Source organism: Lepidochelys kempii, chromosome 21 (genome assembly GCF_965140285.1).
Source record: "Lepidochelys kempii isolate rLepKem1 chromosome 21, rLepKem1.hap1, whole genome shotgun sequence".
NCBI classification, from domain to species: Eukaryota; Metazoa; Chordata; order Testudines; family Cheloniidae; genus Lepidochelys; species Lepidochelys kempii.
In genome coordinates, this window is record NC_136400.1 from 18,807,376 (window position 1) to 18,831,467 (window position 24,092).

General features: G+C 45.2%; 1 protein-coding gene across 14 annotated transcripts in view; it reads left to right on the forward strand.

Moving 5' to 3' along the window:
* LZTR1 (leucine zipper like post translational regulator 1) overlaps positions 1-24,092 on the forward strand; it is a 298,691-nt gene that overhangs the window by 144,429 nt on the left and 130,170 nt on the right. For 12 of the 14 annotated variants that reach the window (XM_073319623.1, XM_078849769.1, XM_078849767.1 and 9 more), the window contains one exon: positions 12,154-12,303. The exons of the other annotated variants lie outside the window; for them this stretch is intronic. In XM_073319623.1, coding sequence (XP_073175724.1) covers positions 12,154-12,303 — 150 coding nt within the window. The remainder of the gene's footprint in view (positions 1-12,153; positions 12,304-24,092) is intronic. 14 annotated transcript variants of the gene reach the window in all.

The window sequence follows — 24,092 nt, forward strand, 5'->3', positions numbered from 1 at the left end:
ACTGAAGGACTTTCTTACCTAATTGTCAGGGGCTCCAATCAGAGTCACATAAGACCCTATACTGTCTCCTTTCACTTTTTGTATGTTACTTTCTGCCCAATTATATTTCCTTCCGTGGGTGGCATGTGAGGTCCCCTTCTGGGAGGCTAGCTACGCGGCCCGGCCACTTGTGCTCAAGGCCCCACGCCTACCCCCTGTCTGCTGAAGCCCTGAGTGCCTGTCTTTCTCCCCTCTGCGTCCCCACAGCCAGAAGAGCCCCGGCCGAACCACCATGGGACCCCAGCCGGTACCAGTGCCAGGCCACTGGCCGGCCTCAGCATCAGCCCCCAGCGCTGGCCTGGCCTCAGTGCTGGGCCCCAGCACCGGGCCACCCACCAGTCTCCAGCGCCAGGCTGCCGAGCTACTTCCAGGCCACTGGCCAGCCACAGCGTCTGCCCCAGTGCTGGGCTGCTGGCCAGACTCAGTGCTGGGTCGCCCCCAGTGCCGGCCTTCTTACCTCCGGCTGGCAACAGAGCTGAGCTCCTGCCAGCTTGGGCACCAAAGAGGCAAGTTCGTCTCCATATTGGAAGAGAAGGTTCAAGGTCTGGAGAAACAAGTATCGATGCATAAGAGAAACTGAAGATTTCCTTGACAGATGTCAGGATATGCTTCTACGGACACAACATTCTGAAGGTTCAGAGCAGACTGCGCAGAGGGGACAGAAGGACGGGGAAGAAATTTGGCAGCATGTGACCTCCAGAAGAACAAAGGGGAGCGTCCATGTACCAGCAGTGCAGATACAGGTAAGCAACCATTTTCATGTTCTCTGCACAGGTACTAATGCGGAGAGTGGACTACATGATACATCTGAGGGAAGGGAACAGAAGGAGACTTCGCCGATTGGAAGGCAAGAGATGCACTGTCTTTGGGATGTGGGTACCACGACCACCGCTCCCAAGAGAAGGAGGCGAATGGTGGTGGTCAGGGACTCTCTCTTGAGGGGGACTGAGTCATCTATCTGCCTCCTCCACCGGAAAATCGAGAAGTCTGCTGCTTGCCAGGATTCACAATATGACAGAGAGACTGCCGAGACTCATCAAGCCCTCGGATCGCTACCCCTTCCTGCTTCTCCATGTGGGCACCAATGATCCTGCCAAGAATGACCTTGAGCGGATCACTGTAGACTACGTGGCTCTGGGAAGAAGGATAAAGGAGTTTGAGGCGCAAGTGGTGTTCTCGTCCATCCTCCCCATGGAAGGAAAAGGCCTAGGTAGAGACCGTCGAATCGTGGAAGTCAATGAATGGCTACGCAGGTGGTGTCGGAGAGAAGGCTTTGGATTCTTTGACCATGGGATGGTGTTCCATGAAGGAGGAGTGCTAGGCAGAGACGGGCTCCACCTAACGAAGAGAGGGAGGAGCATCTTCCCAAGCAGTCTGGCTAACCTAGTGAGGAAGGCTTTAAACTATGTTCACCAGGGGAAGGAGACCAAAGCCCTGAGGTAAGTAGGATACCGGGAGGAAGCACGAGCAGGAGAGCGTGAGGGGGTGGGCTCCTGCCTCATACTGAGAAAGCGGGACAATCAGCAAGTTATCTCAAGTGCCTATACACAAATGCAAGAATCCTGGGACACAAACAGGGAGAACTGGAAGTCCTGGCACAGTCAAGGAATTATGATGTGATTGGAATAACAGAGACGTGGTGGGATAACTCACATGACTGGAGTACTGTCATGGATGGATATAAACTGTTCAGGAAGGACAGGCAGGGCAGAAAAGGTCGGGGAGTTGCATTGTATGTAAGCGAGCAGTATGACTGCTCAGAGCTCCGGTATGAAACTGCAGAAAAACCTGAGAGCTTCTGGATTAAGTTTAGAAGTGTGAGCAACTACTGCACTAGGCAGCACAGCATGGGGAGGAGGTGTCCAGCCCTCTGTGGAGAAAGAAGTGGTTCAGGACTATTTAGAAAAGCTGGACAAGCACAAGTCCATGGGGCAGGATGCGCTGCATCCGAGAGTGCTAAAGGAGTTGGTGGATGTGATTGCAGAGCCATTGGACATTATCTTTGAAAACTCATGGTGATCGGGGGAGGTCCCAGACGACTGGAAAAAGGCTAATATAGTGGCCAACATTAAAAAAGGGAAGGAGGAGGATCCAGGGAACTACAGGTCAGTCAGCCTCACCTCAGTCCCTGAAAAAATCATGGAGCAGGTCCTCAAGGAATCAATTCTGAAACACTTAGAGGAGAGGAAAGTGATCAGGAAGAGTTAGCATGGATTCACCAAGGGCAAGTCATGCCTGACTAATCTAATTGCCTTCTATGATAAGATAAGTGGCTCTGTGGATGCGGGGAAAGCAGTGGAAGTGTTATTCCTTGACTTTAGTAAAGCTTTTGACACTGTCTCCCACAGTATTCTTGCTAGAAAGTTAAAGAAGTATGGGCTGGATGAATGGACTATAAGGTGAACAGAAAGCTGGCTAGATTGTCGGGCTCGACGGGTAATGATCAATGGCTCCATGTCTAGTTGGCAGCCGGTATCTAGCAGAGTGTCCCAAGGGTCGCTCCTCGGGCCGGTTTTGTTCAATACCTTCATTAATGATCTGGAGGATGGAAAGGATTGCACCCACAACAAGTTTGCAGAAGACACTAAACTGGGAGGAGAGGTAGATAGGATACAGAGGGCCCTAGACAAATTGGAGGATTGGGCCAAAAGAAATCTGATGAGGTTAAACAAGGACAAATGCAGAGTCCTGCACTTAGGACGGAAGAATCCCATGCACCGCTACAGACTAGGGACTGAATGGCTAGGCAGCAGTTCGGCAGAAAAGGACCTAGGGGTTACAGTGACGAGAAGCTGGATATGAGTCAACAGTGTGCCCTTGTTGCCAAGAAGACCGATGGCATTTTGGGATGTATATGTAGGGGCATTGCCAGCAGATCGAGGGACGTGATCGTTCCCCTCTATTCGACATTGGTGAGGCCTCATCTGGAGTACTGTGTCCAGTTTTGGGCCCCACACTACAAGAAGGATGTGGAAAAATTGGAAAGAGTCCAGCGGAGGGCAACAAAAATGATTAGGGGCCTGGAACACATGAGTTATGAGGAGAGGCTGAGGGAACTGGGATTATTTAGTCTGCAGAAGAGAAGAATGAGGGGGGATTTGATAGCTGCTTTAACTACCTGAAAAGGGGTTCCAAAGAGGATGGCTCTAGACTGTTCTCAGTGGTAGCAGATGACAGAACGAGGAGTAATGGTCTCAAGTTGCAGTGGGGGAGGTTTAGGTTGGATATTAGGAAAATCTTTTTCACTAGGAGGGTGATGAAGCACTGGAATGCGTTACGTAGGGAGGTGGTGGAATCTCCTTACTTTTAAGTTTTTAAGATCAGGCTTGAGAAAGCCCTGGCTGGGATGATTTAGTTGGGGATTGGTCCTGCTTTGAGCAGGGGGTTGGACTAGATGACCTCCTGTGGTTCCTTCCAACCGTGATATTCTGTGATTCTATGATGGGGGACAGGGTGGAGCATGGGCGGGGTCTGGGCTTTGTTTAGGCGAGTATTAGCCTCCCCTGGCCTATTGTACCCACCACGCATGTTTCCTTCTATCCTCACTTGCTCAGCTTTTTCATCGAATCCTCAAACTGTACTGCAAACACCAGAATAGCAAAATAAAAGGCCCATCCACCGATGCCCTGTTTGGAAAAAAAATGATCCCTAAGTGGAATGTGAGCCAGGGTCCACGCAACAAGTGTCATGGCTCACCTGCCAGCCTAAAGTATCTATTCATGATTGACCAGCTGTCCAGTGCTCCAAAAATATAAACAAAAACCGTATTGCCCTCCCCCCCTTTTCTATCCCGCCTGTTCTCTACTTTGTGTTTCTGTCTGTTAAAAACAGAAAAAGTGAATACCCTTCACACAACAGGACTGAGAGTAAAATTAACCCTTTTCTTTCTGTCAAAGAATGGTTGTTGGTGAAAATAAGACACTAATATTTTACCTCAAAATTTTTAAAATGTATTTTAATGGTTTATTTTGCATAGTTACTCAGTTTCAGTTTCAATTTAAATGCTTGTTATAATTCCTTGTTTTTTATGTTTAATCTATAATCTTCCAAATTTAAAATAAATGCTTTTGAGTGTTCTTTGCCAAAAAAACCCAACAACAAGTCTTCGTTTAAAAAACAAAACAAAAAACCTCAATCCCCCAAACCTTAACTCTTTTGGCCCGTAAAATTAATACGGTATTTCCTGGTGCTGTGAATTGGATTGTTATATAGGTTTTTATCTTTTTTTAGGATTTTACTTATTGAGTTTGCTTTAGGGTTTATTTGTCTAAGTAGAGGGCTTTGTATTTGAGAATTTTATTTTTTGATGCACCTTAAAATTATGCTTTTTATATTGAGGCTGTGTTTGATCTGTGTTTGGTTTGTTTAAATTTTGTAATAATATTTAGAAATAATTTGGGGGGTTTTTTTTGTTTAATATTTAGTTTTTTGCTGAGCTGTTAGGGAGTTTGTAAAGTTACTGTATTTTTTTTAAAGTAAGAAATATTAGTTTAAGATTTTGCTGATATTTTATTGATGAAGATGCAGTTTATTTTGTAATTTCTTGTAGACGTTTGTTTTAATAACTGTGTTTTATTTAAATGTTTGAGAATTAGTTTTTGGCTTAATTTTTAGGTTTTTTTTAATAATAGAGTAGCTATTTGTACTTGTTGGATTATTTTTATTTGAATTAAATATTTATTTTTATTTGGAATTACATTTGTTTAGTGTTTGTTATATTACAGGATTATTTTTTTAATTAATTTAGGGTTTTTAATAATTTTAGGCTGATGTAAAGGTAACTAAAATTTTTGTTGATTTTTAATAGTTATTTTGTTTTTGTAAATCTGTACTTATTACACTATAATCTTTTAAAAAATTAGTCTAAAAATCTATTAATATAAATAAAAAACAGTATTAAAATAATGCCTAATAAGCAATAAAATGTAGGTCCAAAATTAATAAACCACAATTAGAGTAGCAAACATTAAGTTTAATTATTAAATCAGTTATGGCAGTACCTCCCATATCACACCACAAAAAACCCAAACTTTATGCCCATTGAGCAATGCCCCCAACTTATCTGTGTGAGAGAGCATAGGACTGTATCCTCCTAAAGCATGTGGAGAACAGTAGGGAAAGTGCACAAGAGTAGCAGGGGGATTTTCTTTAGGTTTAGGTTGGGTTCAGTGAACATGAGTTCCAGTGTGACTCTGTGGCAAAGAGAACCAATGTGAATAAATATTATATATACATAAACCAGGAGAATATTGAGTAGAGAGAATATATTACCTTTGTATTTCTCACTGGTGCAACCACTGCTGAAATAGTGTTCAGTACTGGTGTTGGCAGTTCAAGAAGGATGTTGGTAAATTGGAGAGAGGTCAGAAAAGAGCCACAAGAATGATTAAAGGATTAGAAAACATGCCGTATGGTGAGACACTCAAGGAGCTTACTCTGTTTAATTTAACAAAAAAGAAGGTTAAGGGTGACTGGATCATGGTCTGTAAGTACCTACATATGAGACAAAAATTGATAATAATGGATTCTTCAGCCGAGCACACAAAGGTATAACAAGATTCAGTGGCTGAAAGGTGAAGCTAGACAAGTTTAGAATGGAAATAAGGAGCACTTTTTTTTAAGCAGTGAAAGTAATTAACCATTAGAACAATTTACCAGAGTTCACAGTTGGTTGTCCATCACTGACCATTTTTAAATCAAGGTTGGAGGGTTGTCTTAAAGATATTCTCTAGTTCAAATAGGAATTAATTCAAGGAATTCCTGTGACTTGTGTTAAACAGGAGGTCAGACTACGTGATCATAATGATTGTTGTCAATTGTTGGCTGTGTGTTTGTTCTTGATGTGTGCTGTGCCAGCTCTGTGCAGATAGCTGACGCAGCAGACCTTGATTGAATTGCACAAGAAGACCACAGACTTGTTTCAGTAGCGAAGGCACTCAGCCAGGTTTATTGTGGACAAAGAATCCCGTAGACTCTATAGGACCACCAACACGTTTACCAGCTCAGTGAATGGCAGGACTTTCCATTCCCCCGTCGATCAGACAAAAACATTGCCTCTAAGACCGCTCTTTATACACTGATACAAACAAGTTACATATTGCCCTTCTGACATGGTTACTACTCTTTACCATGTATAAGTTGGTGCGATCAAAACATCTCTATCCATCACGCTGTATCCTGACCTTATCTTTAAGAGGGTCCAGTGTGTCCCTGTACCAACTTCAAGGAGTGTGCTTACACCATATCTTGGTATCAGGGTGTTCTGGCACTAACCTTCTGGAATGTGTTTACTTTTAGTGCCTAGGAGTGTTTGTGTTTTTGCAATACCAGTCCTGTTTCTGCCAGGTTCTGTGAACTTGTAAGTAGGCATGTGCTGTAACAGGGCCTGACTTTTGATCATATCTTGACTCTTGCTAACTTTGCTTTACCTCAGCAGGGCCTGATTTTAGTTCAGGCCTTAGGCCTTACACCAGGCCCCTTATAGCCGGCCTCATGTCTCAGGCTCTCTCTTTCTACTGCAGTGATAACTTGCAGTGCAAAGATTATAAAGCCGCAAGCCCGGTGGGAAATTGGCCACCTAGTTTTAAATTCTACTTTTGGGTAGCAATACATGAGCCACCTAAGCATGCACTTTGGGTAGAAAAAATATTGTATTTTTAAGTTGTGTGTATAAATTTTTTTCCTGAATTGTTCTTGCAACTGCTTTAATGAAGAATGTTAAGAGAACGCACTGTTCCTAATGCATCCTATTTAAATTACTCATCAGTAGATAATATCAAAATTGATTAAGACCTTTGCAATGATAACTCTTTATACTTTGCCTTTTTTTAAAGCATTAACCTGATGCATTTTTCCCTCTATGCAGTATATTCCATCAAATTATGTCAAACAGAAATTAAAACGTCCAGAGATGTCATTAGGGCCCTTGTTGGATGAGTTATTCTTTTCCTTGGGAACATTTTCAAATCTTGGGATTTTCTCCAGAAACTTCTGGGAATTAAACTTCATTTTTCCCAATGAGTACAGCATAGTGACTGGATTTTAGTGGCCTTTGTAAATTTGAGATCTCCTGCAGACAGAAGGCTTCTTGCACTTTACACTGGGATGGTGATATTAAGGGTGCAGAAACATCCCCTGAGGAATACCCTTGGGGCAAGGGAAGTGTTCCTGAGTGTAAGGGCTACTCTGATTTCTGCTGGGGGCCAGACATAGCTCTCTGTCCTTGTGCAGATGCAATATTATACACTCTGATTACAGTATTGCATACTATTTCTCAAATACAATATATTGCACAGTTTTTAAGAAAGTTAGCTACACGTTTGTTGTCTGTTAGTACTAAGAATTGGTGTGCCAGACAAAGCTGATCTGAGTCTCTTATGTTGAACTCAGGTCAGCATAGAAGAGTGTCAGTGGGGCACCAGGAGCCAGTAACAGCTGCCTGGTTCTGTGCGCCAATCATTGATGGCCAGCATAATGCTGAACATTTAGTGGCTGCTTTTGCCACACTTTATTGTCCCCAAGAAACTGCCAGCTGAGAATTGGTGGAGCACATATGCACTCCACCGCTGCCTCTGACATGCTTTCTTCTGCTCACATCATGTCCCCTGCACTAGGATGGGTAGTTGGCATGAGAGTTGGATATGTTGGCATTGTCAGCAAGGGAATTCTCAGATGGCCAGCTTTAGCCAGCTTACAGCTTCAAAGGATCTGGTTCAGGGCAAGAGAATCTGGGCTACCATCCGTAGAAGAATTGTATATGGAAAAAATCTAGTATGCCATTCTTATTCTTACTTAATATAAGATCTGTAGTGAATGAGGCAAGAGAATGCAGGAACACTAACTATATTCTGCGATTGGCTGGTTCCTTTGAGGTGCAGGATTTTCCCTTCCTGTCCTTAACTCTTATGGTCGGTTACTGTGTGTAGTTGCTACAGTCCACCCAAGGACAGTTTCATTGCTAAATGATATAATCTCAGTATCTAGTGGAGAAAATAAATAAGGAAGTGTTATTTACTCCTTATAACATCATAGAATCATAGAATATCAGGGTTGGAAGGGACCTCAGGAGGTCATCTAGTCCAAACCCCTGCTCAAAGCAGGACAGATCCCCGACTAAATCATCCCAACCAGGGATGGACACATGGACTAGAGGGTCACCAAATGAAATTAATAGGCAGCAGGTTTAAAACAAACAAAAGGAAGTATTTTTTCACACAATGCACAGTCAACCTGTGGAACTCCTTGCCAGAGGATGTTGTGAAGGCCGAGACTATAACAGGGTTAAAAAAAGAACTAGTTAAGTTTAATGGAGGATAGGCCAACAATGGTTATTAACCAGGATGGGCAGGGATGGTGTCCCTAGCCTCTGTTTGCCAGAAGCTGGGAATGGGCGAGAGGGGATGGATCACTTGGTGATTGCCTGTTCTGTTCATTCTGTCCGGGGCACATGGCATTGGCCACTATTAGAAGACAGAATGTTGGGCTAGATGGACCTTTGGTCTGACGTAGTATGGCTGTCCTTATATTCTTATATGGATAATATAAAAATATTGAAACCAACATAACAACCAGGCAGAACATGAGATAATAGCCTAACTAATACCAAAAAGAAAAGGAGTACTTGTGGCACCTTAGAGACTAACCAATTTATTTGAGCATAAGCTTTCGTGAGCTACAGCTCACTTCATCGGCTGCATACTGTGGAAAGTGTAGAAGATCTTTTTATATACACACAAAGCATGAAAAAATACCTCCTCCCATCCCACTCTCCTGCTGGTAATAGCTTATCTAAAGTGATCACTCACCTTATAATGTGTATGATAATCAAGTTGGGCCATTTCCAGCACAAATCCAGGTTTTCTTCCCCCCCACCCCCCACAAACCCACTCTCCTGCTGGTAATAGCTTATCTAAAGTGACCACTCTCCTTACAATGTGTATGATAATCAAGGTGGGCCATTTCCAGCATAAATCCAGGGTTTAACAAGAACGTCCGGGTGGGGGGGGGGGGTAGGAAAAAACAAGGGGAAATAGGTTACCTTGCATAATGACTTAGCCACTCCCAGTCTCTATTCAAGCCTAAATTAATTGTATCAAATTTGCAAATGAATTCCAATTCAACAGTTTCTCGCTGGAGTCTGGATTTAAAGTTTTTTGTTGTAATATCACAACTTTCATGTCTGTAATTGCGTGACCAGAGAGATTGAAGTGTTCTCCGACTGGTTTATGAATGTTATAATTCTTGACATCTGATTTGTGTCCATTTATTCTTTTACGTAGAGACTGTCCAGTTTGACCAATGTACATGGCAGAGGGACATTGCTGGCACATGATGGCATATATCACATTGGTGGATGTGCCGGTGAACGAGCCTCTGATAGTGTGGCTGATGTTATTAGGCCCTGTGATGGTGTCCCCTGAATAGATATGTGGGCACAGTTGGCAACGGGCTTTGTTGCAAGGATAGGTTCCTGGGTTAGTGGTTCTGTTGTGTGGTATGTGGTTGCTGGTGAGTATTTGCTTCAGGTTGGGGGGCTGTCTGTAGGCAAGGACTGGCCTGTCTCCCAAGATTTGTGAGAGTGTTGGGTCATCCTTCAGGATAGGTTGTAGATCCTTAATAATGCGTTGGAGGGGTTTTAGTTGGGGGCTGAAGGTGACGGCTAGTAGCGTTCTGTTATTTTCTTTGTTCGGCCTGTCCTGTAGTAGGAGACTTCTGGGAACTCTTCTGGCTCTATCAATCTGTTTCTTCACTTCCGCAGGTGGGTATTGTAGTTGTAAGAATGCTTGATAGGGCTCTTGTAGGTGTTTGTCTCTGTCTGAGGGGTTGGAGCAAATGCGGTTGTATCGCAGAGCTTGGCAGTAGACAATGGATCGTGTGGTGTGGTCAGAGTGAAAGCTGGAGGCATGTAGGTAGGAATAGCGGTCAGTAGGTTTCTGGTATAGGGTGGTGTTTATGTGACCATCGTTTATTAGCACTGTAGTGTCCAGGAAGTGGATCTCTTGTGTGGACTGGACCAGGCTAAGGTTGACGGTGGAATGGAAATTGTTGAAATCATGGTGGAATTCCTCAAGGGCTTCTTTTCCATGGGTCCAGATGATGAAGATGTCATCAATATAGCGCAAGTAGAGTAGGGGTGTTAGGGGATGAGAGTTGAGGAAGCATTGTTCTAAGTCAGCCATAAAAATGTTGGCATACTGTGTGGCCATGCGGGTACCCATAGCAGTGTCGCTGATCTGAAGGTATACATTGTCCCCAAATGTAAAATAGTTACGGGTAAGGACAAAGTCACAAAGTTCAGCCACCAGTTTAGCCGTGACATTATCGGGGATAGTGTTCTTGACGGCTTGAAGTCCATCTTTGTGTGGAATGTTGGTGTAGAGGGCTTCTACATCCATAGTGGCCAGGATGGTGCTATCAGGAAGATCACCGATGGATTGTAGTTTCCTCAGGAAGTCAGTGGTGTCTCAAAGGTAGCTGGGAGTGCTGCTAAGAAAATATAATCTCACTCTCAAAGGTTGCTGAAAAAGAGAAATGAGAAGATAATCAAATAGCTCTATACTCCTCCTGGAATCAGAGGTGTTGTAAGAAGTGCAAAGGAGTTACAATCTGGCCATTGCTGGGGCCAGCTGAGAGTTGGCCTGTGGTGAGGGAGGGTGACTCTCATCTGGCAGAAAGCTGGCATAATCAGCGGCTGCATCAACTACCCCACCACATACCATGGCATTAGTGGTTTGGGGGCACCTTGGGTGGGAGACTGCTGCTCTTCACCAGTTTTCAACTACAGAATAGTCTCTTGGGGGAACGCAGCCAGCTTGACTAAAGTTAGAACAATTCCACCTGCTCCAAGCCACCCTGTATATCAGGAGTCACAGAATCCTAGAATCTCAGGGTTGCAAGAGGCCTCAGGAGGTCATCCAGTCCAACCCCCTGCTCAGAGCAGGATACTACCACTACCAACTCCTTGTTGGGCTGCTCCCCACTCTCCTACGCTAAGCAGATCATGGTGCAGGGGAGAATCTGGCCCAAACAATCAAAATGCCTGACAAATATCACCTCGCTACCCACTCTGTTTATTCTGCAGTTTACTGCTGCATACTTTAAATAAAGCCCTCAGTTTGGTCATGCAGAGCAATGGGCAGAGGATGTAAGGCAACATAATTTAAGGCTCTGATCCACAGAAGTACTTAGGAGTTACAACACCTAACCCGTAGGCTGGCTAGTGCAGTGGTTCTCAAACTTATTTGGTGGGGCCTCCCTTCTTAGAATATCCAGCAGCATGGTGGTTAGGCACTGATGTGGGCAACCTGCTCCAAATTCCTGCCCCAAATGAGGCAAAGAGAGATTTGAACTTGGGTCTCCCAGATCCTGCGTGAGCTCCCTAACCAGCGGGGAAGACACACATACATCTGTTGAAAAATTCTTGACTTGCTCACACCTAGTTGTCTTTTTCTTAGGTTGTTGGTGCTCTGGAACGGGCTCCACGGGAAATCGGCACTCCCTTGCCTAGTTTGGGAATCCTACTCTGGGGCCCCTAGGGCTCCAGCTGGAGCTTTGTGAATGCTGCCTGGCAGAAAATTAGGGCATGTTTTCATCAATGCAGCTGTTCCCATATAGTGTGCCTGATGAAGATGCGCTGAGTCGGCAGGAGAGCCCTCTCCCGTCAACGTAATTACTCCACCTCAACGGGAGGCTGAAGCTATGTCGGTGGGAGAGCATCTTTAGTGGTAGTGTAGGCAAGCCCTTAGACACCTTAGTGTTTGGCAGCAACTGCACTGTGTTTTTGAGAATGTCACAGTGATGCCTAAATTGTTCTTAAAGATGCAGAAAGGAGCCTAAATACCTTTGTGTATGTTGCGTTAAATGTTTGAAATTCTAATCATGAGGTAGCTCTGTTATCGCAGAGAGCAAATGAAGAATAAATATTATTTGTTGATAAAAAGCTAGTAGGCCTGGAACAGGACTATATCATTGTCAATGGGCTGATTTTGAAAGTTTTTTATGTGTGAGCCTGACGTTTCAGACCCTCAGCCATAGAAGGACTCCTGGTCTTTGTCCAGCTTCTCATGCATCCCATCTATACTTTTACACATTGTTATTTTTAAATCTTGTAACCAGGTGGCCCATCCAGAAGTTGCTGAGAGAGTAGCTGCCCCAGAAGATGCTCCTTCCTTCTCAGAAGAACGTGGTTTAAAAAAATCTCGAGATGTATTTGGTTTAGATTTCGGCATAACAACAGTTAAACAACAGCCCACTGCAGACTCTGAGGTAACTAGAGTGCACGTGAAAAACGAAATACTGCAAACTAAATTCCACTCCAGTAGAGAGAGAACTAGGCCTTTCCATTTTCTCTTTTCAGCTTTTTCCTTCTTTCTTTGAAAACTAACTTGATCCATTTTGCTTCTCAGTTGTAAACCATGAATTTAGAAGCTTAAAGAGATTTTCTCTGCATATGTTTTAAATCAGTTTAGTGAAACTAGTGCAGACTCCTGCATGGATGCTCTCAATTGAATTTAACCCTGATTTATACTGGTTCACTTTAAATACTTAAGGCATTCACTTCAGCTAAATGATGTAAACTAGGTTTAAATCAAATTAAGTGCCTCCACCTGGAGATTTGGACAGGTTTAACCTCATTAATTGTAACACACATAGATGCTCTACTTTTCAACCCATCGAATTCAAATGAGGGGATTGTTGTATTAATTTAGATGGAATAACATTAAATAGTATTAAAAAAGGTCAGGGGTTTGGCGTACAGAGGCTTCAGCCTGCTCGGTCCGATGGCAAACATACTGTTAAACATCCTTTTAACCTTTTATTAAAGTTACAGAAAAGAAGAAAAAACAGTTAAAGCCTTTGACATGTAAAGTATTAAGTAAGGCTTTTATTTTAACAACATCTGCTATTCCCTTTCCCTGGAGACTGTTTTAGAAGGAATCCCCCCACCCCTCCAACCTGCTGCCCCATTTAACAGCCTCAAAGATGGTAATTTGTGATCGCAGGAGGTGTTTGGGATTCAACTGGAGCCAGTAGGGGTTTTGATGTCATCTGGGTCCCTCTCTCTCGGCCTCTTCTGGTCAGGACACCTCTCAGGATCAGGAAGGTGAAGGCCCAAGGTCCCAGGAAACAATGGGGGTGGCAACCATGATGGCACCTTGCTCTAGTAGCCTCTGTCTGTCCTTCCAATTTGTTCATTCATACTTTTTTCACAACATCTTTTTTTAAGGACCCATAAAGGGAGTGGAATCCCCCCCCCCCTTCATTATTTTGTCCACCAATTACCTCATATATCTTACAGACCAATTTTGGCTCATTATCTTCTAGCTCTATGTCCCTTTGTTTTAAAATTATGCTTTTCAAAATAGTCTTTGAATCTTATTGATTTGGCTTTTTGGTTTAGACTAATTTAGTTATTTTTGTTTCTTTTTTGTGCTTTTTTCCATCAACATTTGTTATTATAGTTTATTATAACATCTTTTGAATGTTTACGTTCTTTTTATAGTTGTCACAATGTGACTGTAATCTCAACTGCGTGGATGGCTCATGGAGAGAGAGGCTATATTGAATGTAGGCAGAACCCAAATCTGTATAGGGCTTTATACATCAAATCAGTACCTTGATCAGCACCGTGGAGAGAATTGGTAACTAGTATAGTCTAGACAGCACATGTGGAGTTTGTTCTGTTCACAAGAAGCACCCAAATGTAAAAGTGTTGCTGCATTTTACAGTAGCTGAATTATGCAGATGATGTTCAGAGTAGCCGCAGCAGGGTATAGCAATAATCCGTCCTGGAGATAAAAAGGCAAAAATGACTGCGGAAGTCTGCATGTGAGAGCAAAAGTCTCAACCAAGAGCTAAAGGAGCTCCAAATTGTAGATCTGATTAACAATAAGCAGGCAAACGACTTTAACAGATGGAGCAAGGATTACAGCAGCCATCTCCTCTAGAGGGTTCTCCTGAACTACCAAGATCAATGTGCTGTGCCTGGGTGGAACTTCAGACACTGTTTCATCCAGATCCCTATCTCGGTCAGGCTCAGGCTCCAAGTGAGGAAGATCGCACTGATTAGATTGAGTGAAAATGAGACCTAGAGCTGACAGGTGCCACCATGCTGATGGTGCTGCAACTTCACTGTCTTCCTCATCAGCCCCCTATGCACTCTGAATGAGAAGAGTGATAGTAGAACCCTGCAATATCATGTACAGGAGAGCCAGTGAGGTGGGTGAACAGTCAAGAAAACTACGCTCTGGGATTTTCCTAGGGGAAAGATGAAGTCATTCAAATGTGATTCCATCCATCATGGCCAGCTCAAGTCCCTGTCCGCATCCTGCTCCAGCCATGCCTTCTGGCCCCAGGCAGGGGGTGGGGGGCATGGACAGGGATAAGGGGGGCTTGACCCTCAAAAATTTGGGGACCACTAAGCAAAAGATATCATTATATTTGCTGGTCAAAGGAGACAGCTGTTACCTTTTGAGACCAACCACTATAGGAGGACATACACTGCAGTAAGTAGTGGGTTCCCTGTACAGGAGTAGCCCCATTTTACAGGCAGCAAATGTATCTTTTAGACCAGATCTGCACTACAAACCTTTACTGGCTTAGCTGTGTTGGTCAGGATGTGTAGAGGTATGATCTTGGCCTAACAGCTGCACTTTTAAAAGCCCATAGTGTAGACACAGTTATATCAGTGAAACTGCACTGTTGTCTGTGTAGTTTATTTCACTCAGGGTGTGGGCTGGAATAAGCTATACTGCCATAAGCACAGTTTTGCTGATTTCAGCTGTTTTCACAGTAGCAGTGCTTTGCCAGTGTAGTATACCAGCATAGCTACACTAGCAAAGTGCTCCTAGTTAGATTTGGACTTAGTTTTATGCTTGTCACACTGTCTGAAGTGGCTTACGAGAAGAGTGAGGGGCGATTTAATAGCAGCCTTCAACTACCTGAAGGGGGGTTCCAAAGAGGATGGAGCTAGGTTCTTTTCAGTGGTGGCAGATGACACAACAAGCAGCAGTGGTTTCAAGTTGCAGTGGAGGAGGTCTAGGTTGGATATTAAGAAAAACTATTTCACTAGGAGGGTGGTGAAACACTGGAATGGGTTTCCTAGGGAGGTGGCAGTATCTCCATCCTTAGAGGTTTTTAAGTCCTGGCTTGACAAAGCCCTGGCTGGGATGATTTAGTAGCGGTTGGTCCTGCTTTGAGCAGAGGCTTGGACTAGATGACCTCCTGAGGTCTCTTCCAACTCTAATCTTCTATGATTCTATGTGAGTGCCTACCTCAGGGCAGACTATCAAAAACAGACCCAGATACCCCAAACTGCTGGTGTGTTCTATAATTAGATTTCACCAAGCCAGTAACAAATGTGAACTTCTGGATTATTATCATGGAGCCCCCCTTCAGGCAGGCTAGTCCCTGGCTCCACCCCTTCCGCACTCCCCGCTTGCATCCAGAGCCCCGAGACTCCCTGCCTCTCCCTCATGGCCACAGCCACGAGTGCCTCCCCCCTCCGCCCAAAGGAGCCCCGGGCCAGCCGAAGCCCTGAGCATCCCCTCCAACCTGCTTGGAAGAGCCCTGGGCCAGCCACACCCACGCCTCCCCTCCCCAGACCCTAAGCTGCCATGGGGAAAAGCATCTCACTCTCGTCCAAAGAAGCTTTTCATATGCCCCAGGCAGGTTCCGGGGCAGCTGAGGAGGCGGTATTTGCTACTCAGTTTCCTGGGTTCATCAGTAATCTCTCTCAAGTCTGCTGTCCATGATCATTATAACAGTCTTACCTTAGGTTTCAGAGTAACAGCCGTGTTAGTCTGTCTTCTCAAAAAGAAAAGGAGTACTTGTGGCACCTTAGAGACTAACCAATTTATTTGAGCATGAGCTTTCGTGAGCTACAGCTCACTTCATCGGATGCATACCGTGGAAACTTGGATTTAAACTTGGAGAGTGGTCAGTTTGGATGAGCTATTACCAGCAGGAGAGTGAGTTTGTGTGTGTATGGGGGTGGGGGGGGGGGTGAGAAAACCTGGATTTGTGGTGGAAATGGCCCACCTTGATTATCATGCACATTGTAGGGAGAGTGGTCACTTTGGATGAGCTATTACCAGCAGGAGAGTGAGTTTGTGTGTGTGGTTTTTGGGAGGAGGGTGAGGGGGTGAGAGGACCTGGATTTGTGCAGGAAATGGCCCAACTTGATTATCATGCACATTGTGTAGAGAGTTGTCACTTTGGATGGGCTATCACCAGCAGGAGAGTGAATTTGTGTGGGAGGGTGGAGGGTGAGAAAACCTGGATTTGTGCTGGAAATGGCCCAACTTGATGATCACTTTAGATAAGCTATTACCAGCAGGACAGTGGGGTGGGAGGAGGTATTGTTTCATATTCTCTGTGTGTATATAAAGTCTGCTGCAGTTTCCACGGTATGCATCCGATGAAGTGAGCTGTAGCTCACGAAAGCTCATGCTCAAATAAATTGGTTTGTCTCTAAGGTGCCACAAGTACTCCTTTAGTCTTACCTTAGACTCTCCAAGCTATCTTGCCACCCAGACAAACTGGACTTAGTGATAACATTTACACCAAAATCACACCATATGCATGTTGCTTCCAGTCCCAAGAGACCAGTCACTTACCCTAGATCAGTTGGTACCCTAGATCTTACATCAAAGACATCATCTGTGGCCAATCCTGTAATAAACTATCTAAAGGCTTATTAACTAGGAAAAAGAACTGCGAGTTTTTTACAAGTTAAAGCAAGCTAACATAAACAGACCCATGAGGTAACCCTTGGGGAACTCTGTCTTCAGTTTGGTTTCACATCAACTATTTTTATTTCCCTCTTCCACCATTCAGAGGGATGAGACCAGGCCTTTTGCACATACTTCTCCATGGGTAGATAGGGCAGTTAACAAAGCTTTTGTCTTAAATTTTTGATAGTCCTCCTGGATGGATGGGGGGGGGGACAATTCCCGTGCTTGGGTTCACAAGTTCAGAGCAAACAGTTTCGAACACATATTTTTTTATAGCATGCAATACAGACATTGCAAGTGAGATTAATGCATGCAGCAACTTAGAAGCATTTCCTAGAGTCTAAACACGGAATACATTCTTATAAGACTAAACACCTGTTTTGAGCAAAACTAACATAGAGGTGAACAGGTCTGGTCTCCAGTTATAAATTTGTCAGTTCTTAGTGAATGTCTGCAGTTTGGGCAAGAGCTGACACCTGGTCACACACTGCTGCTTATCACTGTAGTGTCTGAGCCCAATTCTCATGGTAGCATCCAACTTTCTAAGAGGAGTTGGCTGAATGGTGGAGAATGGAGAGCAGAGTTCTATTCCCAGCTTGTGTAAACTGTGAAACCTTTTTCAATAAGAAGGGTTATGAAGGGCACAAAGTTATTAACATCAGTTAATAGAAGAGAGTATAGAACAGATGGTTTCCAGTTCCCAGGATAGTGCATCATTTCCCGTTCCAAGGGTGAGAAACAGGGTGGGTGGTAGCAGCAGGAGGACGAAGATCTGTTTGTGGATGATCTGGGAGTTGTGTTCCCTGTAAGCTGTGGGCAGGAGAGATTCAAGTGCCACCCAGCTGATTAGCAGAGCACGCACAGCCCCTCCCACCACGTTGCTCCATCCTGCAGCTACTCCTGGGACCCTCCTGATGCAGAGTGGGGACAGAGGGGAGGAGGGTGCTGATGTCAGGGTGTCCCTCTCCCTCTGCCCCTGTACCCTATCTCCGCAAAGCAGGGCAGAGGGGACAGCTGGCTCAGGAGGACTCGGAGATGCTGAGGTCTGAATGGTGAGTGGCTGTGTGCCTTTCTTAAAGAGACAGTGCACTGGTTTCTGAGATTTCCCCAGCAGCCAGCTCTGTCTCTCTTTCCCTCCCCCTGTCCATGTACCCTATCTCTGCAGAGCCAGGGAGGGGAGACAACTGGGCTCAGGACAGAGCAGGAGAGCTTTCAGTGAGTGTCTTAAAGAGACAGCTCGCTCGCTCTCTCTCTCGCTCTCTCTCTCTCTGTATCACACAGTCATCTCCCAACACATACTTTTATTATTGTTCTTTCTTCTTGGTACTTCCTGCAATGCACATATATTCTCTGTTATTTTATTCTTTCAAAGTGTGTTATTTTAGTGTTTTGACTTGTCTATGCATTTAATAATTTTTATTTCTCTTACACGTAAATTTAATTCTTTGAGTAGTGAGTTCTAAAATGCCTAACCTGTCCTGGCTGGAGTAATAATCCCTATGGTAACTTTTAAAAAATATATATTATATCTAGGTTTTTTGTTTCTGCTGGCGGCGCACAAAGGTATGTGCACGTAACAAAATTTATTCTGCACGTGGATGGAGAAAATTAGAGGGAACACTGCCTAGCACCCATTGAAAGTCAGTAGGAGTTGGGTGCCTAATTCCTTTAACCCTTTTTTGAAAATCCCAGCATGTGTGTGTGGACGTGTGAAGTGAAGCATTAGGGCAATGCATTTGCAGTGTTATAGAATGTAGGGATATAGGGAGGGATATAGGAAGCAAGTCAAAAATAAGCTGTGCTGTGTGAAAGAGAGTCAGGAAATGGCAGCTTAGAAAATGACCACATCTGAGTGGATTTTGGTGTGGACAGCAAAGGGCATCTCTGACCTCATTTCAAATTGTAAAGCCCTACTGCAAACAATAAAGAGTGCAAGAAGATTGTATAGTGGAAAGTGTCAGGCAACCTTAACATAGGGGTCTGTGCTTCTCCCCCTATAAACCAGACCCAAAACCATGATGAAAAGAATAGTCAAGATAAATTGGAGGACTGCAATAGATTCCAGGAAGTTCCCCAAAATGGCAGATTAGCTACTGCTTGGGAGACCTGGGTTCACGTGCCTGCTCTGCCACAGGCTTCTTGTGAAATCTTGAGCAACTCACCTAACCTCTTCGTCCCTCAGTTCCCCATCTGTGGAATGGGGATAATAGCACTGCCCTGCCTCACAGGAGTGTGTGAGGGTAAATATATTAAAGATTATGAGGTGCTCAGATACTTTGGTAATGGGAGCAAGAGGAGTAGCTAAGATAGATGTAGTAGTTGGCAAGACTATCAGCATCAAGATATGGGGTCAGATTCTCAGCTGGTGTTAATTGGCATAGTTCCATTGAAGTCAGTGGAACTCCACAACCTGTGGATGTGGGCTGTAGTTTCTTGAGCAAAGCTACGACAGCCATGTGAGTGATGCATTTGCCTTCCCATAAGGAGTTTCTAATAATGTCAACCAATAATACTTCCATTAGTTACTTTTAGTAGAAAGCTATGGGAACACCTTGAAGATTGTAATCTGTGCCTCACCATCTCAGTGAGCAACACTATCCAAAACTTGTGTACAGAAGACGTGTTTGCTCACTTCCCACAAGAGTTCTGCACTCATACACATGAGTAATGTGTTTTGAATCTACTCAGTCTTACACATGAAGTCTCAAACTAAGACAGTACTAGGTATCTCTCTGAATGGATGGCATGTATTAGCCAGGCTGTTCATACTCTAGAATAGTTTTGCAGATTGGGACTTAATGGACACTACAGTGGAAGAAAATATACCCTTTCTGGTCTTCACCACTGTCTTGGCATAGGACCTAAAAAACTTCTCCATGTTGCAGTTGTTAAAACTCAATTTAAACAAGGTGTTGTTGGCATGAGATGACCTTTACTTACTGAGAGTTCCACCACACCTCACAGTGTTCAAACCAGCCAATGTATGACACAAGCAGTCAAACTGTGTGAAAACTGACAAGAAAACACCTATGTTTTGTTGCACATTTCATCCTAATTGACAGATTATAATAGCCTTTAAATATAAAACCTAGAAAGGACATTTTTTCACTGTGAGAATTAAGTAAGCCATTTTTTAAAATGCAAACGGGAAAGAAAACTCTGTTATGTACAACCATAGGACCCCCCAGGATTGAACCCTTATCCTTCAAGTCCCCAACTCAGACCACTACTAGCTGTTATCCTAAACTAGTCGCTGGAGGGTGGCATGATACACCCTTTTCCAGTGATACCCAATTACTTGCTAGACAGTAAAATTTGAGAATCAGAATTTCTGAATTAGAAGATAAAAATGGCCATAGTGGGTCAGACCAATGGGCCACCTAGCCCAGTGCCCTTTCTTTTGACAGTGACCGATGTCAAATGCTTCAGAGGGAATGAACAGAACAGGGCAATTTATCATGGGATCTATACCCCGTCATCCAGTCTCAGGTTCTGGTAGTCAGAGGTTTAGGGATACCCAGAGCACAGGGTGTCTTGGCTAATAGTCATTGATGGACCTATCCTCCATGAATTTATCTAATTCTTTTTTGAACCCAGTTATAATTTTGGCCTTCACAACTTCCCCTGGAACTGAGTTCCCCAGGTGAAGTTCCCTCTTAGCTCCACGGCCGCGCAGCAGCCCATTAAATGCCGCCCAGGTGCTCAGGGCTGTGGTGGAGAGAGATGATTCTCCCATTCCCTGGCCCCAACCCAGCTCTGCCCTGGACCTGCCGCTATTGGGGGAGAGGCATCTCTCCCGCAGCCCCAGCCCAGCCCCAACCCTGCCGCAGCTGGATGAGAAGCGGCCCTCCCCTGGCCCCAACCCAGCCAGAGCTGCCGGGGGAGAGGCACCTCTCCCGAGGCCCCAGCCCAGCCCAGCCTGGACCTGCCACAGATGGGGGAGAGGCACCCCTCCCCTGGACGCAACTCAGCTCAGCCCCAGACCTACTGTGGCTGGGGGAGAGGTGCCTCTCCTGAGGCTCCTGTGCAGCCCCGGACCTACCACGGATGGGGGAGGGGTTCCCCTCCCCCGGCCCCAACACAGCCAGAGCTACTGTGCCCGGGGGAGAGGTGCTTCTCCTATGGACCCAACCCAGCCCAGCCTGGACCTGCTGCAGCTGGAGGAGAGGCGCCTCTCCCATGGCCCTACCCCAGGCCAGCCCTGGATTTTCCATGGATCGGGGAGCGATGCCTCTCCCCCAACCCCAGCCCTGGCCCAGACCTGCTGCAGCCGGGGGGAGAGTGCCTCTCCAGCGGCCCCAACCCAGACCAGCCCCGGATCTGCCACAGACAGAGGGGGGGCAACCCTCCCGTGGCCCCAGCCCAGACCAGCCCTGGACCTACCACAGCCCTAACCCAGCCCTGGCCCGGACCTGCCATGGATGGGGGAGAGGCACCTCTCCCATGACCTGAACCCTGGAGCTGCCAGGTTGGGGAGAGGCACCTCTCCCCTCCCAGCACAGATGCTGCTGTGGGGAGAGAGCTGGGGGGAGTATTCTCTCCCCACCGTAGCCCTGGGGAAGCCTGCACCCTAAACCCTTCATCCCAGAGCCCACACCCCCAGCCGGAGCACTCCCCCTCCCCACCGCACTCCAACCCACTTCCCCAGCCCTGAGCCTCTTCCCAGACTCTGAACCCCTCAGCCCCAGCACGCCATGTTAATTTTGTTATATGCACCAATATGGAGGTGATGTGTGACGCGTCACCTCCATATTGGTGCACATAACAAAATTCATTCTGCACAGGTGTGGGAAAAATTAGAGAGAACATTGTCCTCAGCAAGACTGCAAGTTGCATAAAGAAGTATGTGCTTATGTTTGCTTTAAACCTGCTGCCTATTAATTTCATCAGGTGACCCATGGCTGTTATGTGACGGGGTAAAAACATTTCCCTATTTCCTTTCCCCACACCATTCATGATTTTATAAACCTTTATCATGTCCCCCTTAGTCATCTTTTCTAAGCCACACAGTCCCAGTCTTGTTAATCTCTCTTCATATGGAAGCTGTTTCCATAGCCCCTCAACACTCTCTCCAGGTCTCCAGAGTTGCCTATCAAAATTTATTATGACCTCCCTCCAATGAATGACCATGAATAGGAATTAATTAATTGTATGATTTTAAATCCTAGGAGTCCTTTCCCTTTCCCGGATCATAGAATCATAGAATATCAGGATTGGAAGGAACCTCAGATCATGTAGTCCAACTCCCTGCTCAAAGCAGGACCAATCCCCAACTAAATCATCCCAGACAGGGCTTTGTCACGCCTGACCTTAAAAACCTCTGAGGAAGGAGATTCCACCACCTCTCTAGGTAGCCCATTCCAGTGTTTCACCACCCTCCTAGTGAAAAAGTTTTTCCTAATATCCAACCTAAACCCACTGCAACTTGAGACTCCTTGTTCTGTCATCTGCTACCACTGAGAACAGTCTAGATCCATCTTCTTTGGAACCCCCTTTCAGGTAGTTGAAAGCAGTTATCAAATCCCCCCCTCACTCTTCTCTTCTGCAGACTAAATAATCCCAGTTCCCCCAGCCTTTCCTCATAAGTCATGTTCTCCACCCCCCTAATCATTTTTGTTGCCCTCTGCTGGACTCTTTCCAATTTTTCCACATCCTTCTTGTAGTGTGGGGCCCAAAACTGGACACAGTACTCAAGATGAGGCCTCACCAGTGCCGAATAGAAGGGAATGATCACATCCCTCAATCTACTGGCAATGCTCCTACTTATACAGCCCAATATGCCTTTAGCCTTCTTGGCAACAAGGGCACACTGTTGACTCATATCCAGCTTCTCATCCATTGTAACCTCTAGGTCCTTTTCTGCAGAACTGCTGTCTAGTCACTCGGTCCCTAGTCTGTAGCGGTGCATGGGATTCTTACGTCCTAAGTGCAAGACTCTGCACTTGTCCTTATTGAACCTCATCAGATTTCTTTTGGACCAATCCTCTAATTTATCTAGAAAGAAAAGGAGTACTTGTGGCACCTTAGAGACTCACGAAAGCTCATGCTCAAATAAATTGGTTAGTCTCTAAGGTGCCACAAGTACTCCTTTTCTTTTTGCGAATACAGACTAACACGGCTGTTACTCTGAAACCTGTAATTTATCTAGGGCCCTCTGTATCCTATCCCTACCCTCAAGCATATCTACCTCTCCTCCCAGTTTAGTGTCATCTGCAAACTTGCTGAGGGTGCAATCCATGCCATCTTCCAGATCATTAATTAAGATATTGAACAAAACTGGCCCCAGGACCAACCCTTGGGGCATTCCGCTTGATACTGGCTGCCAACTAGACATGGAGCCATTGATCACTACCCTTTGAGCCCAATGATCTAGCCAGCTTTCTGTCTACCTTATAGTCCATTCATCCAGCCCATACTTCTTTAACTTGCTGGCAAGAATACTATGAGAGACAATATCAAAAGCTTTGCTAAAGTCAAGGAATAACACGTCCACTGCTTTCCCCTCATCCACAGAGTCAGTTATCTCATCATAACAGGCAATTAGATGAGTCAGGCATGACTTGCCATTGGTGAATCCATGCTAACTCTTCCTGATCGCTTTCCTCTCCTCTAAGTGCTTCAGAATTGATTCCTTGAGGACCTGCTCCATGATTTTTCCAGGGACTGAGGTGAGGCTGACTGCCCTGTAGTTCCCTGGATCCTCCTCCTTCCCTTTTTTAAAGGTGGGCACTACATTCGCCTTTTTCCAGTTGTCCGGGACCTCCCCCGATCGCCATGAGTTTTCAAAGATAATGGCCAATGGCTCTGCAATCACATCCACCAACTCCTTTAGCACTCTCGGATGCAACGCATCCTGCCCCATGGACTTGTGCTCGTCCAGCTTTTCTAAATAGTCCTGAACCACTTCCTTCTCCACAGAAGTCTAGTCACCTCCTCCCCATGCTGTGCTGCCCAGTGGAGTAGTCTGTGAGCTGACCTTGTTCGTGATGACAGAGGCAAAAAAAGCATGGAGTACGTTAGCTTTTTTCACATCCTCTGTCACTAGGTTGCCTCCCTCATTCAGTAAGGGGCCCACACTTTCCTTGACATACCTGTAACTCTTCTTGTTACTCTTAACATCTCTTGCTAGCTGCAACTCCAAGTGTGAGTTGGCCTTCCTGATTTCACTCCTGCATGCCTGAGCAATATTTTTATACTCCTCCCTGGTCATTTGTCCAATCTTCCACTTCTTGTAAGCTTTTTTGTGTTCAATATCAGCAAGGATTTCACTGTTAAGCCAAGCTGGTCACCTGCCATATTTACTGTTCTTTCTACACATGG